Below are 16,861 nucleotides of genomic sequence, written 5' to 3' on the forward strand. Positions count from 1 at the left end.
ACGACACATGTTGCTGTTGTACCATTGAAATTGCTACTTATGAAGTCAGTGGGTCCTGTTTCTAAGATTGCAATATCTAGAACTTTTACTGTAGCTTCTTGTATAACTATTAATGTTGCCAATGCAATTGATATTTCTGCTGCTGATATTGCTGTTCTCATTGTTGATGTTGCTGGTGTTTTTTCTTTAATATTTATATTTTTGAAGCTAATGTTGCTGTTGTGCCACACGAATTGCTCTTGCTGGAGTTCATGTTGCTGCTTTTCGTATAAACATTATTGTTGCCTTTGCAATTGCTATTTATGTTGCTGTTGCTAGTGTTGATGTTGCAGCTGTTAAAAAACTTTTACTTACCGTCGTGCAAGTGCAATGTTGCTGAAGTGTTTCCTAATGTTGTTGCTTTTACTACTTACTTTTTATTAACTTATACGTTGTATTGCAGTTTTTTAATTGAAAATACTATACCTGTAGCTTATGTTGCTGCCTTAATGTTGATATTGCGGCTATGCTGTTGCTGTTTTATTTCAATTGCTGCTGCTGCTATGATCTGTACTCTTGGTGTTGCTGTTGTGTCTTGACTGCTGCTACTTCTGCCACTCTTTATGTTTCTGCTGCTGTAGGTATCTTTACTCTGAGTGTTGCTGTTTCCGCTGATGTTGCTGCTGTGCCCATGCTGTTGCTGCCTCTTTGTTGTGATCGCCTGGCTCACTAGTGACCCACTGTTGCTGCGGTGTTGTTGCTGCTCGCCCGTCAGCAATAATTATTGCGATGGGTTGTTGCTGTCGCACAGTCCCCTCAAACAAAACAAAAAACGACAAACTTCAAACGCCTTTCTGCCGCGTCGCCTTTTTGGCCAAGTCAAATACATTTTTTTGCACACCTTCTGTCATTTTTCATGTCTTCTCTTATGTTTTTCAACTTTTTTCGTTGCCCATTTTGCTGTTTGTTGCTGGTGAATTTAAATGTTATTCTGCGTGTTGAACTTGTTTCACTACTAATGCAATTAATTTTAGTCACATTATGGCGAAAAGTAAGTCGAAAATATCGAATGCTCGATACCCACTTTTGTTTGGCTTTACAAGCAGTTTTTACTTCCTGCACGTTTAATTTGTTTATTCCCTTTTGCCGCTATTTCCGCAATTGTTGAATTTTACATTATTTGATATGTAACTTATGGGGGAGAAAATTGGTTATCAAATGCCTTACAAAAAATTAATTGAATTTAATTGTTTTACAATTCCCTGAAAGTTGTAACTTTAATCACTTCCTTCAACATATTCATGTTTGTGATTTACTTTCGATTTTTCCACATTATTTCCTTATGTGATTGCTTGTTTTGGCACCTTTTCAATTAAATAATACCCAAAACATTTTGTATTTTTCCGATTTAAGTTCCCTTTCTTTGCACTTTCGATTGTTCCCCCGATTATTGGATTACCAGATTAGATAACCAGCCGCAGATGTTAATTTATCTTGATGGATTTAGTCGCCGGTTCGAAGGTGAAAGAAAGCAGATTGGCTATTCGTGATCCGATGCCAAGTTCACAAAGTTTGGGATCGCTCGTGGTTGCCGGAGGCTCCGAAAAACGACCAAAAACAGTGAAAAATCACAAAAGGTCAGATTGTAAGTGTGCGGTTACCATCGCTTGTTAACCGTTTGCTTCCCGCTTACATAATTCAATTAGGGCCCCCACTATAATAAAGATAATTTCTGGGAGCCCCACAAAGGCAACGACATTGGTCGAAGTCAAGGCGAAAACTAAGTCTAAATGTGGGCATCCTTTTGTTCTTGGTCAAGGCCCTGAATCTTTTGTGGGCTTTGTGCCTGCACTCGAGCTTTTTGTTCACCATATATCGCTTGGCTTATAATCTTTCTTTTGTGGTAACAACAAAGCCAACGGCGAATCAATAACCTCTGCCCGATGATGATGATGATGATGATTTTTATATCCCAAAAACGGCTTTATGATTTTTGCAAATTCAAATTAGGTTTCAACAGATTTGCCTAAGTAGTTCCAAAAAAAAAACTGTATTTTATTTTTTGCAACCTGGTGTTTTGGAGCAACAACTGGCGACGTGATTGGCGATTATACATGAGGAGCGTGTAATTATAAGGGAAATGCTGGAAATACTGAAATACAGAAATGAGGCAAAAACGCACATTTCGTATAAATTACCGACAGTCATCATGTTTCAGGTTGTTTTTAATGCTTCTTTCACTTTGAAGACCGGCAGACGAACAAAAAGTCATATTGCTGTTGTAAAACGCTTTCATAATCAACTCGCTGCGAAGGTGGAGCCATGGGGGAACCTCTTTTTCCAGCCGATGCGTCCACTCCCCCAAGCCCCTTCTCATTATAAAAAAAAAGAAAAAAGTCGAGGCCCGCCTGGGAGTGCACTTCAAAAAATAATCAGTGTTAAAAAAATACATAAACATTTATTGAATTCCAAAAAAGTTGTATCTTAAGTATTTTTAAAGTAAGGAGAGCTGTTTTGGTAATTTTACAGTATTTTTGTCTTAAAAAATGTTCTTGAAATTCATAGATTTTTAAGAATATTTTAGTCTTTTATTTATTATTTGCTATTACTTACCATTAAAAAAATAAATTATGAAATATTCAACAGAACTACGTTTTTTTAGACCTTAATTATCATATCTTTCAAGCACTAGTTTCACGTAATATTTGTGTAATTGTAGTTCTTATTTTTCAGGGTGTAGAAAAGAAGAAAACCATATGTAGGCCATTTTTTTGCCAAGTGTGGGACTGCCTCAATGTGCGTAATTTGAATTGCTATCAAATTAGTTTTTAATTTCCCAACTGACATTGGGAATAAGGCAACACCAGCCACACGAAAACCCAAGCAAACATTATTAATTTGGGCTACCACTTTTGGCTGCCCAGCTGGTCTGGTCTTCTTCTGGCCACTTTCGCATTTGCATGGCCAACTCGATGGGGGCCCATTAGATTTATGGCTTTAAGCCGCCGTTGTCTCACTCTTTCGGCCAGTTGATTGATCCGAAAATTATGCACGAACACGATAAAACCAGGAGATCCCAAACCAAACCAATCCGACCATCCATATCCATATGATGATGATGAAGTCCGAGCGTGTCGCGTAATTAGCCTTTGTTATGCGAATTTCTTTGGGTGGATTTCATCGTTGATTTATAGCCAACAGTTGGAGGTGGTGGTAGGTATCGCCTTGAAGATCAGTGCTTCAAGTATAAACGAACAGTTCATCATCTTTCTGGTGCGGAGAAAGTTGCTCGCTTCTGGGATCCGCGTCTAGTGCATATAACATCATTTCCCTTTCCTGACACGCCGTCAGCATTTCCTCTCACTTGCATCATGCATTTTAAGTATCGTCGAATATCAAGGTGCATGCTTTCAATATTGCTGCCAAACAACTCGGGCTAAGGTCAAGCTCAAATCGTTTAGATCGACTTGGGGGGCCTGTCCCAAATAAACATGGCTAATCTATTAAGCTTAGGTACATCCTATTTGAAAAAATAATCACGAAAAGAAAGCAAGATTGGAGGGATCGAAGGTGGAATTACCCTAAGGAAAAACCCAGCTTTCATAAAATTTTTTTCCTAATTTATTAAATATTTATATAATCTTTCGATTAGGTTCTTATCAGGTTGACGACCAATAACACAAAATATTTTATTGAATTTGTTCTGAACTTTTATTTATATTTTCATATATTTACCAAATGTTTGTAATCTGAGTTTTGTTTCTGAAGGCCCTATAACACATGCTTGATTTTTGATTAACTGACTGGAATTATTTTAAAAAATTAAGGCATTAACAACATTTTATGCATTAATTTATTAAATGATGTTAAAGTTGCCTTGACTTCTTAAAATGAATAAAAGTCAGGCAATCAAAAATCAGACAAGTGTCATGACTTAAATTCATAAATGTTCAAACATTAAACTTAAGAAGATAATTTGTTTTTAAATGCCTATGATATTAAGCAGATCCACCGCTGACCATTTAATTACAGGGTATGCAAATTGGAAAGGCAGCTTAGCTTAATTTATGGCCCGCTGACAAGGCACATTCTAATCAGCCCCGCGAGTCGTCAGCAGAGGCGAAAATAACATTCACCTTCTATGGCCAAAAGGTAAAAAAAAAAGTTAAGATTGAGAAGCAAAAAAGTGTAATAAAAACAATGTGAACGTTGAATTTGTTATCAGTTTGTTTTTTGTTTGCTTGGGCCAGGCCAATCGCGTGCCTCGGATGGTAATTAATTTAATTAGTCTCGGTCTCGCCAAGAAGAACCACCAGATGACCTTGGGCGATGGATGATGGAGTGGGAGCTACTTGGCTGCACATTGTTTATGACTCGATTGTTCACCTGCGAACACCTTCTTCTTCTTCTTCGGCGAGTCAAGGTCACTAGTGGCAGATCCCAACACGATGGCTTCTAATTTGAATTTTACAACATGCACTTACTTTTATGCTTTGCAATGCGAATAATGCTGTTTGTATTTGCCTGCCTTATTTATGGCCGCAGCTCGTGTAATTAATCTTCTGTAAAGCCGCAATAAATGCGAGATACGAAATGCGAAATCCGAATTGCGATTTGCAGCATGCGGCTGAATGGCATAAATTTCCTGCCTGCTTATTTATCATCTTGCCATTTCCATTTGGCGACTCTTTATGGCATTTGCGATGGAAGTTAGTCACTGGGTTAAGTTAGTTAGTTAGTTGGCTAGTGGGTGTGTGGGCCCGATTGAATGTTAGTTGTTGGCTGTTGGCTGGGTCGAGGTGCAGTCAAAAAGTGGCACTTACCGCCTTTGTTTGTGCTTCAAACTGCTCAGCACAGCATTGAAGATGTGCAAATATTTGAGTGTTTACACTCAAGTGCGGTAGACAAGTCCGAAATTAAGTTGTCAAGGAAAAATATAACAAATATTAAATAGGCGGCAAGCACGAATGATGGTGTATCCCACACACCTATGAGGAAGCATATACACATATCTCCCTCTTAAGTATTTGTAAATAAAATACTAATTTCAATATTTGATAATCATATCAGAATTTTCTAGCCTATTAGTTAAATATTACTGGTAACATTACCTGAAATATTACTGGAAGGGTAAATAAAATATTTAAATATTAGCTAAGCGTTATTAACATAGTTTTTTGATTTCAGTAAGAGCTTTTTCGAACCGATACTTGACCAGTTTTGTTTTTAACGTTAATGAAAATGTGATCATAAACTGAATAAAGCTGTATTTCTAAAATTAAAACTTATGGTATATCTTAAGTGTTTTAAAAGACACCTAAAAGTGCACAAATGAACTGAGTTGCCAGCATCCAAAAATGTAGTAATTAACCAAAATTATGAAAATCCTTAGACTCTCAGCTTTGTTAACCACTGTGGAAGCATCTGCAATTAGCCGCAGAGCAACAATAGTTTTGCATACATTTCTTGCACGCCGTGAAAAGCCGATGAGGCAATCGCAGTTACAAAAGTCAGACGGAGAAACAAACGAATACGGCCCACGCACAGACGGCAATTAACTGGCACACAGACACACAGAAGTACACTTAGAGAAAATTTTATATACATTTTTAGTCAGTTTTCTTGAGTAATATGGAAATAAGCTTGTTATTTAAGCTTGGTTTTGTAAAACAGCCATCAAAATAAACTCAAACCTTTAACTACATTTTGTAATATTTTGTTTGATATAAGATAATTATAATAGAATTATAATTGTAATGCACGATTTAAAGATTTGAAATTAAGTATGAACAAATAATAATGTATATGCACATATATAAAATAATATAAGTTTGCATAGTTAAGATCGACGATAAACTTTTATAGAAAATAGTTAAGTTAATTTGTTTTAATATTCATTAATATTTTTTAAAAAGCATTCCTTTATTAAGCAGTATGAACTTAGCTTAATGCATTATAATGATGATGTTTTTATAATATACCTAAATTTAATACAATACATTTTGTATATTTTTTTATTGATTTCTCATTTACCCCAAACATTTTTTCTTTGTGTACCTGCATGTACCATACAATGAACATAAGTAATTTGTGCATTTGACTCGAGGATGCCTGATGAACATAGAGACAATCAAGTCATGTGGGAGACCCAGACCCCCGACTGATGATCACAGCCGGTACACGTGTGTCAAGAGAAGAAAGATATGGGTGGTTTTCCATGGGAACAGGGAGAAAAGCAACTTAATACACACTTGATGGACACCAGAATCAACTGGAAGATTGCGCCACAGCAATAGCTCAAAACTATAGTGGCCAATCTTAAGTGATATTTATTTATCAAAGTCAATGGCTGGTCTGACACACTTTAAGAGACTGATAAAGAAACAACTGCCAAGAGAATTATGAATACCATAAAGGAAAGCTAAGCAAAGGTAAGTCGGAGACTTAATGCCCTTGCACTTATAAAGAAAATGTTAATGTAGTATTTTCATTCGGGCAGATCATTTATATTGAATGCATTTTAAAATTGCATTCTAAGCTGGTTCTGAAAATCATAAATCAAATATATCTAAACATTCCCATTTTGATAGATATCCATTCTACTAAGAACTAGATAGACAGATAAAGGTTGAGTGCCTACCTATAATATCAAATACCCTACTGACAAACCCATATTTATACTTTAAAAGACCATAGAATATTTATTTTTCATTTCGGCAGACCCCTGACCATAATAATAGCACCCTCCTTATAAGCAAGGGTATCAAAACAGAAGCTACGACACGCGCTGCTCGTTAACAGAACCGCTCGCTGTTATCTAACAGAGAACGAGAGTGATCGGCGCTCTCTATGTTTAGAATGATATGTAACGGTTAAACGCCGCGTGGGAGCAGCCGCCTCTTTCCCTCTCTCTCTGGCTCCCTCGATTTCAGACCGTCTGATATTTTCAAGCGTTTTCGAAAATTTCTCTACCGATCAGTTTCAAAAGACACGCCAAACAGTGCGAAACGTTCTCGATCTCTGTGGAAATAGCAAATAAAATACGGAAACCAAACAAAAGTTCGGAAGTTTGCGTTCTTTGAATCGAAAACAAAAGTGAAACTGTTAATTAGTTTCCAAACAAATAAGAAAAGTTCCGGCAAACAAAATGCATAGCAAACTTTTGGACGAGGTGGGTAGTCATATTTAATCAATCAAAAGATCGATTTTTCCCATTTTCGTAAATCTATTTTGGAACCCATCGAATGATTTATTGGAAGCACTCTTAGTTAGTCATCCTCATCCTGGGATGACTTGTTCCCCAAGAGTCATCGTGTTATTTACAACCATCGGCATCATAAACATTTCGTTGGCTCGGAAAATTCGATGGGGGAAAAGCATTCTTTTGTTGCTGCAGAATAAAGAAAAGACAAAGCACTCTTTTGTGATTGAGGAAACGTTTCCAGATTCTAAAGACTTGACCACAGTTGGTTAAACGAAAAACCGAATAACAATCCTGAATATCAGACTAGTTTTCAGACAACGCGACGTGTGGGGCTCATAATAGTGATATATTGAAACTATTGAAACTTAATTATGGTTTAGAATAGTTTGTTCACAAACTAGTTTGCAAATAGACAGCCTTTTGATTGAAGTGAATATTTAATTCAGCATAAAATCGATTTGGTTTTCTTATCGGACTTAAAAGTTGGGCACACGCTGACTATTAAATAATCTATACTGAAAGAAAAAAATGTTCTATCATTTTATAAAGAAGTTTCTTACCCCACATAGAATCTTGTTAACGTTATGATTTAAGTTATATTACTTCAATCAACAATATCTGAAATAATTTAAAGTTTTAATGTTTTATTTAAATTGTGTAATTTTAAGTTGGTTGACTAGATTTATTTGGCATTGTTCCTAATTTTTCAAGCATATCTTTCAATTAAGCACGAGTTTGTTTTCGCTCTGTATTCCACACCCAAGTTCTAGTTCAACAAGCTATTGCCTAACATGTGGATTACAAATTTATTGCAAACACCCATTGCAATCAGGCTTCACTGCACTTGCCATTATCAAATTCAAACCGATTACAAAATCAGCTGGCTAAGCATGTTATATGACAAACGAGCAGCATACGTGATGAATGCAACTACTGATTGTTGACCCTCTGGTGTAATTTTCCATGCACATGCCTTTTGTAATGTGCAACCATATGTCTATATAGAGCCCATAATCCACTTACTGCCCCTTTCTTCCGATGATATATTTTCGCAGATCTGTTAGATCGACAGCTGACCCGATCTCTTCCTTTTTTTCGATCACTTCAGGTGGAAATCGTCGGTTGCCTTTGAGTCACGGCGACTATTTTTACTCTCGTTTTTCATTTTCAAAATTCTCGCTCAAGCAAAAGCAATTTAAATTTATTTAATTTAACCACACTCACGCTACTAGAAACCGGGAGAAAAACGAGAGAAAGAGCACCCACAACAAAAATGATATATTTATCTTTTGTTTACCAAGCCGAAACACTATTGCCCTTCAGTCGGGAAATAAAAAGCTTGTTATAAGTCTAAAAGAGATTGATTCTACAACAAGTCGAACATCCATCACTATTTGTTTAGATGCCATTTTATGGTGTTTTGGTCTCATTCACGATTGCCCATCTATTATACCTCTTTTCGAAATTTAGAAACAAGAGAATGTGTGAATTTTCAATTTTACGTTGACTGATTTCAATGAATGAGCACGAATTTTGGTCTGTGGGTTTGTGTCAGGCAGAATTAACATTTTGACGTGCACGGAAATTTGTTAATTAGCGAATGTTAAAAAGGTGAACAAAGTAAACTAATACACTGAGGGAAACACTACTTAAAAGGAAACAAAGGTTGTTGGGACTTACTTATAATATAAATATAATAGAAGAGATTTCTGTGTCATTTCATCAAGTGCTCTATAAGGTTTTGAATTTTGTTTTTAAAAATCGTATTTTATAATAGTTTTTATTATTAAATAATATATTTAACTAATAGGTTGGTCAATATTTTAAAAGTATTTCTAAGTGAGGAGAATAGATCATGTTGCTTATAGAGATTATACAAATGTATGCTCTAATAATTCTTAGTTTTCAAATTCTTATGCGTTAAAAAAAAACTCCATGAGTACACATCGATGTTTACTTTGTTATCTTGTCGCAATGTTTTTTTTGTGATAATGGTAGAATACCCTAGGGTTCGAATAGTAAGCGCGTGCCCATTATGCAGTCGGTCAATCGGTCAGTTGGTGCGATAACACCTCCAGCCCCCGTAGAGTCCGGTCGGAGATTGCCGGGTCCGCTAGACGAGACGGCGCAGGCGATAAGCAGCTTATATAGCTTATAAAGATTATTTCGTAAATTAACGGAGACCTTCACCCGCTTCCATATTTCCAGCTAAATGAAAATGGCTACATTGTCATCGAGGATTTCCTCACGCCCGAGGAGGTGGACTCCCTGTTCCAGGCGGGCAGAGCTCTGTGCCTGGATGCCCCGCAGAATAACCGGAAAATCTTCAGCACCATCAAGCAGGAGGATGCCCAGGGAAAGGAGCTGTACTTCATGGAGTCGGGCGACAAGGTGCGCTACTTCTTCGAGAAGGGGGCGGTGGGAGAGGAGGGTCAGCTGCTGGTGGATCCCATGATCGCCCTGAACAAAGTGGGTCATGCCCTGCACGTGGAGCATCCCGCCTTCAATGCAATCACTTTTAGTAACCGGGTTCGCGAGATCTGCTGGCAGCTAAACTACAATCGCCCTGCCGTCTGCCAGAGCATGTACATCTACAAGAATCCCGGAGTGGGCGGCGAGGTCACTCCGCACCAGGACTCGTGGTTCCTGCACACCGACCCCAACTCCGCGGTGGGCTTTTGGATAGCCCTCGAGGACTGCACCCTGCAGAACGGCTGTCTGCAGTTCATCAAGGGGTCGCACAAGAGTGGCGTCCACAGGCGCTACCTCCGCAATCCCGACAAGGATGCCAGCGAACTGATGGTCTACGATCGTGCAGCCCCCATCTATCCGCAGTCCAGCTTCTCGCCAATGCAAGTCAGCAAGGGTGAGTTCACAAAAGAAAATATATATGCAAAACTTTTTAAGAAAAAACATTTCAAACTTACATAGATTTTCAGTTTGAATACTTTAATTCAAATTAATATTCATATATTACTTCATTTGACTTGAAGTCTTAATTTAAAGATAAATACCAAATATCTTAGGAACTAAAGAGTATTTGAGATATATCATTCATTTTAAAAATTTTTCTTTATAGTGCTTTAAGACAAAAGTAAATATTTGCTTAGCTGTTTTTCATCAGCAGAAACTTTTAACGATCTATTTTTGGGTTAATGTTATTAAATATTTGCGGGGTTTCTCCATTAACCCTTGTTCTTTTATATGAAATGTCAACAGTTGGTTAGTTTTTAAAATATTTAATTTTTATGTTCTTAGTTCCTACACATCTTGTTCAATTTGAATTAACTAACTTGTTGTATCTTAGATATATTGGAAAAATATTTAACTTAAACTTATTAATTAAATAAACCTCCTTTTTCAGGAACCTGCATCCTCATCCACGGAAATGTGGTGCACAAGAGTGAGCCCAATCGGTCCCAAAAGAGCCGACACGCCTACACTTTCCACGTCATCGAGACTGAGAACAACGTCAAGTATTCGGAGGACAATTGGCTGCAGGCGCCGAAGGACAAGCCCTTCCCAGTCCTTTTCGAGCGCAAGGCCTGAGGATCTTATAGAGATCAAGATTCGGTATTTTCGCATATAAGTCACTAGTGAATCTTTAAGTTTCGTTGTACACACCAAGATGTATGAAGTAATTGTAAATGTAATGAATAAACTTCCTATTGTATTAATAAAAAATATGAAAGTATCCAGAATTCTGGGAAATATATGTAAATCAGACTCACTGGCAATCTTGAAGCTGCTGCCTATCATCCCAATCAAGAGGGTCATATTGCACAATCCTAACCTCCCCTAGCCTTAAGTATCTATGGCTCGGTAAAAATGGTTGTCCTTCTTTCCAAAGCTCATAAAAATATAAACAATGAAGCCAACGACCGACCTTATAATAAATTTACTAATCAAATTTAAACGATAACAGAGAGAACAAGAGACAAACGAAATACACGGTAAGAATGGTACAGTGTACACACAATATAAGGGAAGAACATGACTCCCAGTAAGTTTTATAGAGAAATACACTCGATGCAAGGGTGTCCAATCATAGAGTTTCGACTGTTTTTATAGAATAAAACAAGTAATCCCCCCAGCTACTTTACGTAAACGAGTTTTCCACCGTCCAAAATTATCGTTCTCAATTTGATAAAATTATCTGTGTCGCGTTGGCGTTACGATCGTGGAGATTGAAAGATAAGTCTATTAGTAGTAGGGCAGTGGAACTCGACTCGGACACTAGCTAACACAAGTCAGTAGGCTGCTAGCTGTCAGTTGCAACGGATCGTATATACATAGGACTTTGGGATCCATTAAAATGTGCACTAATAAGTGGGAATCCGATGAGGAGATCCAGTATTTCCGCGAGTATCTGCGCATTCCAAGTGTTCATCCCGATCCGGACTATAGTTAGTATCTGAAAGATGAGACAAAGAACGTTATCATGTGCATTGATAATAATAAATTATTTTTATTACGAACTCTAAAAGAGAATATAACTTAACAGATTTTTATTATAACTTCTATAGAACCATGCGTCGAGTTTTTGAGGCGTCAGGCAAAGCAGATCGGTCTGCCTCTCAAGGTATTTTATCCAGCGAATGATCAGAATCCCGTGGTGATCCTGACATGGGAAGGTCTCCAACCCGAGTTGCCCAGCATTCTGCTGAACTCCCACATGGACGTAGTTCCAGTATTTCCCGAAAACTGGAGCCATCCACCATTTGGAGCAGATATTGATGAGGAGGGTCGCATTTTCGCTAGAGGAACACAGGATATGAAAAGTGTGGGAATGCAGCATCTTGCAGCTATCAGGGCATTGAAAAAAAATGGATCCAAATTCAAACGAACTATCCACATCTCTTTTGTAGCAGGTTAGTAGATAGAGTAAGTTATTAAATCGAGATTCTGTTATAATAATTATATTTTATCAGATGAAGAAATGGGTGGTCGTTATGGAATGCGACCCTTTGTGCCCACTGATGATTTTCGTGCCCTTAATGTGGGATTTGCAATGGACGAGGGTTTGGCATCCCCCAACGAGGCTTTTCCTCTTTTTTATGGAGAGCGGGCTGTGTGGCGTAAGTTTCCTAAACTTTTACGATATTGATATATATCTATAATACTTACTCCTCTGAAAAGGTGTGTATTTCAACATCAGTGGATCGGCAGGTCATGGATCCCTTTTGCTGCCGAACACTGCTGGTGAAAAGCTCAACTATATAGTTGGAAAAATGATGGAGTTTCGTAAAACTCAGGTACAGAGACTACAGAATAATCCTGAGTTGGTTATTGGCGATGTGACGACCATTAATTTGACCAAAGTTAGTGGCGGAGTTCAGAGTAATGTGGTCCCACCTTTGCTGATGGTGGCTTTCGATTGTCGTTTGGCTCTGGATCTTGATATAGAGGAGTTTGAAGCCAATGTAGGTACCCTGCTGACCTAAAGTTTTCATTAATAAACCTTTGTACATTTTCAAAGCTACACAAATGGTGTGATGATGTGGGTGGTGGCATCGAGATAACCTACGAACAAAAACAACCTAAGGTTCCTCCTACTGCTATCGACAATAGTAATCCTTTCTGGGTTGCTTTCAAAAAAGCCACAGATGAATTGTATGTATACCTTCTAGCTAAGACGATCTTTGTTGATCATATAATCACGATTTATTTTTCAGAAAACTATCCATTAATCCAGAAATATTTACCGGAGGAACTGACAGCAGGTATATTCGCGCTGTTGGCATTCCAGCATTGGGCTTCTCCCCCATGAACAAGACACCCGTACTTCTCCACGATCATGATGAGTTCATTCAAGCAGACATCTATCTACGGGGTATCCAGATATTCAAAAAAATTATAAGCAACGTGGCTAATGTCTAGTTAATCCCCATTATCTACTGTTTTTCCCTTTGTTGTATATGATAATGGTAATGAGATAAAAATAAACTTCTTGAAGAGATATCTTTTACAAACCTTTGGCATCTATCGCTTGTGTTTATAATGGATTTGCCTTGAGATAATAACAACGTCTAGAGATAAACGTAGTAAAGTATAGAATAGGAAGCTTCATTAGCCTAGTTTTTTAACATTGGATTCAGTAATATCTGAGCTGTAGATAGAAACACAATGGCCGCCAAGAAGTGGGATTCCAATAAGGAGATAGATTATTTCCGCGAATATCTGCGTATTCCAAGTGTTCACCCGAATCCGAACTATGGTAGGTATCAGGGAGATTTTATTTTACTAGTGAATAAAGAGTCCCTTAAATTATATTTATGTCAGCACCCTGCGTGGAGTTTCTAAAGCGTCAGGCTAAGGACTTGGATCTACCTATCAAGGTCTACTATCCATTCGACAAACAGAATCCCGTGGTGGTTCTGACTTGGGAGGGTACTGAAAAGGAATGGCCAAGCATTCTACTGAACTCTCATATGGATGTAGTTCCCGTATTCCCTGAAAGCTGGACTCATCCACCATTTGGCGCAGATATCGATGAGGATGGTCGCATTTTCGCCAGAGGATCACAAGATATGAAGTGTGTGGGAATGCAGTATTTGGCGGCCATCAGGGCTTTAAAAGAAAAGGGATCAAGGTTCAAGAGAACAATTCACATCTCCTTCGTGCCAGGTAAATATCCATTAAAGTATCAAAAGTTTTTAAACGCCATATCTTATATTTTAGATGAGGAATTAGGTGGTCGAAAGGGAATGCTACCATTTGTTTCCTCAAAGCAATTTAAGCTTCTTAACATTGGGTTTTCCTTAGATGAAGGAATTGCATCGTCCACTTCAGAGTTTCCCGTTTTCTATGCCGAACGTACAGTGAAACGTGAGTAAAATACAAATGTTTTTGAGATTATGACTAATATAAAGCATTTTTCAGGTGTGATTTTCAAAATTAGTGGATCTGCAGGACATGGTTTGCTTTTGATGCCCAATACGGCGGGCGAGAAATTCAGCTATTTAACCAGCAAGTTGATGGAGTTCAGGGAAGGGCAAGTGAAACGCTTGAAGGATAATCCAGAACTACAGATTGGCGATGTGACCACCATTAACTTGACTTCGGTGGATGGGGGAGTACAGAGCAATGTGGTGCCTCCTATGCTAACCGCCTGCTTTGATATTCGATTGTCTTTGGACATAAAAGTCCTCGAGTTCGAAGCCTATGTGGGTATTTCAATTAAGTAATTTTAACTCCGATTTAATTAAAGTTATACATACCTTGCAGTTAGACAAATGGTGCGAAGAGGCTGGTGGTGAAATTGAGCTTGACATTAGTAGAAAAGATCACATTCCACCAACTGTCACAGATGATTCAAACCCTTTTTGGGTGGCCTTTAAACGTGCCACTGAAGAATTGTGAGTTTTGTTTGTATACTAAAATTACTATGATTTAATATTGTTTATTTTCCAGGGGTCTTTCGACCAAACTTCAGGTATTCCCTGGCGGCACTGACAGTCGGCATATTCGGAAGGTAGGCATTCCTGCTTTGGGCTTCTCTCCAATGAATAACACTCCAGTTCTTTTGCACGATCATGATGAGTTCATCAATGCAGATACGTACTTAAAAGGTGTGGAGATCTATCAGAAAATCATTGAAAATTTAACTAATGTTTAATATTCACTATTTGTGAGTTTAAATTGTGTTTTTATGAAAAACAAATATTGCGAGTAGCAAAAATATAATGAATGATATGAATTATAATATATTGAATTTGAATGTAGCCCGTTTTTCCGCCAACAATGTTATTCACCATTGTAGCTTGGTTTGGGGCACGGCTATAATACTGAGCTCGCCCCGAATTCGCTTCGTGGTGAACTAAATTAGCATGGCTTGTGTCCTTGATTGAGGAGAATTTAAACATTATATTATAATGTAAAGATACTTTTTGGTGCTCCGAAAACGCCTTGCACTAAAATATATTTTCTATTGCATACACTTGGGCATTAATTAAAAAATTCGAAGTTCGTAAAAAATTATTTAGAAATTCTGCAAGTAATGGGCTTTAAAAAAACTTCGGTTTTAATGATTCAATCGGCTTGAAATTGCAGATCTTAGCTTTGCGCCTTGGTTTGGATGAACTGCGATTGAATAACCGTTAAAAAAATAGTATTTGAAACTTAAAACAGATTTTCGTTTTTTCTATCTAAAAACCAGTGTTTTGTCCAAACTTCGTTTAAAAAACCGCTAAAAAATGTAGTATTTTTGACTAAAACCTAAATTAATTTTTTCGACTAATAAATCAGTGTTTTGGCTGCCGTAATGCAACAACTCGTCCGAGTGAGGAATGTCATACCTCGTTAAGCTCGTAGTTTAATTTCCAATCCACTGGCATTCAAACCTACAATTTTTTTATTTTTGCCATTTTTCGAAAAAATAGATGACGCAACCCTTCAAAAAAATGCGAAAATTGGTCAAAAAAAAAATTTTACCCTTACTGATTGCGATCGTTAGCTTAGAAAGCAAGCTGCTCAAAACAGTCGGTCTTTTAACTCTACGCCTTGATTTGGCGAAACTGCGATAAAAAAACCGCCAAAAAATGTAAAATTTTAGATTTTTTATTTTTGCCATTTTTCGCAAAAATAGTGACGCAACCCTTAAAAAAATGGGAAAATTGGTCAAAAAATAAATTTCCCCTTAACTGATTGCGATCGTTAGCTTAGAAAGCAAGCTGCTCAAAACAGTCGGTCTTTTAACTCTACGCCTTGATTTGGCGAAACTGCGATTAAAAAACCGCCAAAAAATGTAAGATTTTAGATTTTTTAGTTTTGCCATTTTTCGCAAAAATAGATGACGCAACCCTTCAAAAAAATGCGAAAATTGGTCAAAAAATAAATTTTCACTTAACTGATTGCGATCGTTAGCTTGGACACCAAGCTGCTCAAAACAGTCGGCCTTTTAACTCTACGCCTTGATTTGGCGAAACTGTGATTAAAAAACCGCCAAAAAATGAAAAATGTAAAATTTTAGATTTTTGCCATTTTTTGCAAAAATAGATGACGCAAACCTTCAAAAAAATGCGAAAATTGGTCAAAATATAAATTTTACCCTAACTGATTGCGATCGTTAGCTTAGAAAGCAAGCTGCTCAAAACAGTCGGTCTTTTAACTCTACGCCTTGATTTGGCGAAACTGTGATTAAAAAACCGCCAAAAAATTTAAAATTTTACATATTTTATTTTTGCCATTTTTTGCAAAAATAGATGACGCAAACCTTCAAAAAAATGCGAAAATTGGTCAAAAAATAAATTTTTTCTTAACCGATTGCGGTCGTTAGCTTACAAAGCAAGCTGCTCAAAACAATCGGTCTTTTAACTCTACGCCTTGATTTGGCGAAACTGTGATTAAAAAACCGCCAAAAAATGTAAAAGTTTAAATTTTTTATTTTTGCCATTTTTTGCAAAAATAGATGACGCAACCCTTCAAAAAAATGCGAAAATTGGTCAAAAAATAAATTTTTCCCTAAGTGATTGCGATCGTTAGCTTAGAAAGCAAGGTGCTCAAAACAGTCGGTCTTTTAACTCTACGCCTTGATTTGGCGAAACTGCGATTAAAAAACCGCCAAAAAATGTAAAATTTTCGAATTTTTTATTTATGCCATTTTTTGCAAAAATAGATGACGCAACCCTTCAAAAATATGCGAAAATTGGTCAAAAAATAAATTTTACCGTAACTGAT

General features: G+C 37.2%; 3 protein-coding genes across 3 annotated transcripts; all 3 read left to right on the forward strand.

The window, feature by feature from the left end:
• The first annotated feature begins 6,953 nt into the window (after nt 1–6,953).
• On the forward strand, nt 6,954–10,884 carry Phyhd1 (Phytanoyl-CoA dioxygenase domain containing 1). The gene is made up of 3 exons (XM_036818668.3): nt 6,954–7,150; nt 9,392–10,049; nt 10,548–10,884. Exons 1-3 carry the CDS (start codon nt 7,127–7,129, stop codon nt 10,730–10,732), a joined length of 867 nt encoding a protein of 288 aa, XP_036674563.1. The 5' UTR covers nt 6,954–7,126; the 3' UTR covers nt 10,733–10,884.
• A 521-nt stretch (nt 10,885–11,405) lies between these two features.
• Nucleotides 11,406–13,155, forward strand: LOC108018751 (aminoacylase-1). Its single transcript, XM_017086328.4, has 6 exons — nt 11,406–11,589; nt 11,710–12,054; nt 12,115–12,261; nt 12,323–12,606; nt 12,663–12,796; nt 12,859–13,155. Exons 1-6 carry the CDS (start codon nt 11,499–11,501, stop codon nt 13,061–13,063), a joined length of 1,206 nt encoding a protein of 401 aa, XP_016941817.4. The 5' UTR covers nt 11,406–11,498; the 3' UTR covers nt 13,064–13,155.
• A 97-nt stretch (nt 13,156–13,252) lies between these two features.
• LOC108018752 (aminoacylase-1) lies at nt 13,253–14,888 on the forward strand. Its single transcript, XM_017086329.4, has 6 exons — nt 13,253–13,400; nt 13,466–13,810; nt 13,865–14,011; nt 14,066–14,349; nt 14,411–14,541; nt 14,597–14,888. Exons 1-6 carry the CDS (start codon nt 13,310–13,312, stop codon nt 14,799–14,801), a joined length of 1,203 nt encoding a protein of 400 aa, XP_016941818.2. The 5' UTR covers nt 13,253–13,309; the 3' UTR covers nt 14,802–14,888.
• The last annotated feature ends 1,973 nt before the right edge of the window (nt 14,889–16,861 follow it).

This window comes from Drosophila suzukii, chromosome 3, assembly GCF_043229965.1.
Source record: "Drosophila suzukii chromosome 3, CBGP_Dsuzu_IsoJpt1.0, whole genome shotgun sequence".
Lineage (NCBI taxonomy): Eukaryota > Metazoa > Arthropoda > Insecta > Diptera > Drosophilidae > Drosophila > Drosophila suzukii.

Coding starts and splice junctions, on each gene's coding strand:
- Phyhd1 (XM_036818668.3), top strand. CDS start 7,127: ATGCATAGCAAACTTTTGGACGAG. Junction 7,151..9,391: donor ATAGCAAACTTTTGGACGAG/GTGGGTAGTCAT, acceptor CCATATTTCCAG/CTAAATGAAAATGGCTACAT. Junction 10,050..10,547: donor GCCAATGCAAGTCAGCAAGG/GTGAGTTCACAA, acceptor CTCCTTTTTCAG/GAACCTGCATCCTCATCCAC.
- LOC108018751 (XM_017086328.4), top strand. CDS start 11,499: ATGTGCACTAATAAGTGGGAATCCGATGAGGAGATCCAGTATTTCCGC. Junction 11,590..11,709: donor TCATCCCGATCCGGACTATA/GTTAGTATCTGA, acceptor TAACTTCTATAG/AACCATGCGTCGAGTTTTTG. Junction 12,055..12,114: donor CCACATCTCTTTTGTAGCAG/GTTAGTAGATAG, acceptor ATATTTTATCAG/ATGAAGAAATGGGTGGTCGT.
- LOC108018752 (XM_017086329.4), top strand. CDS start 13,310: ATGGCCGCCAAGAAGTGGGATTCCAATAAGGAGATAGATTATTTCCGC. Junction 13,811..13,864: donor TCACATCTCCTTCGTGCCAG/GTAAATATCCAT, acceptor CTTATATTTTAG/ATGAGGAATTAGGTGGTCGA. Junction 14,542..14,596: donor AAACGTGCCACTGAAGAATT/GTGAGTTTTGTT, acceptor TTTATTTTCCAG/GGGTCTTTCGACCAAACTTC.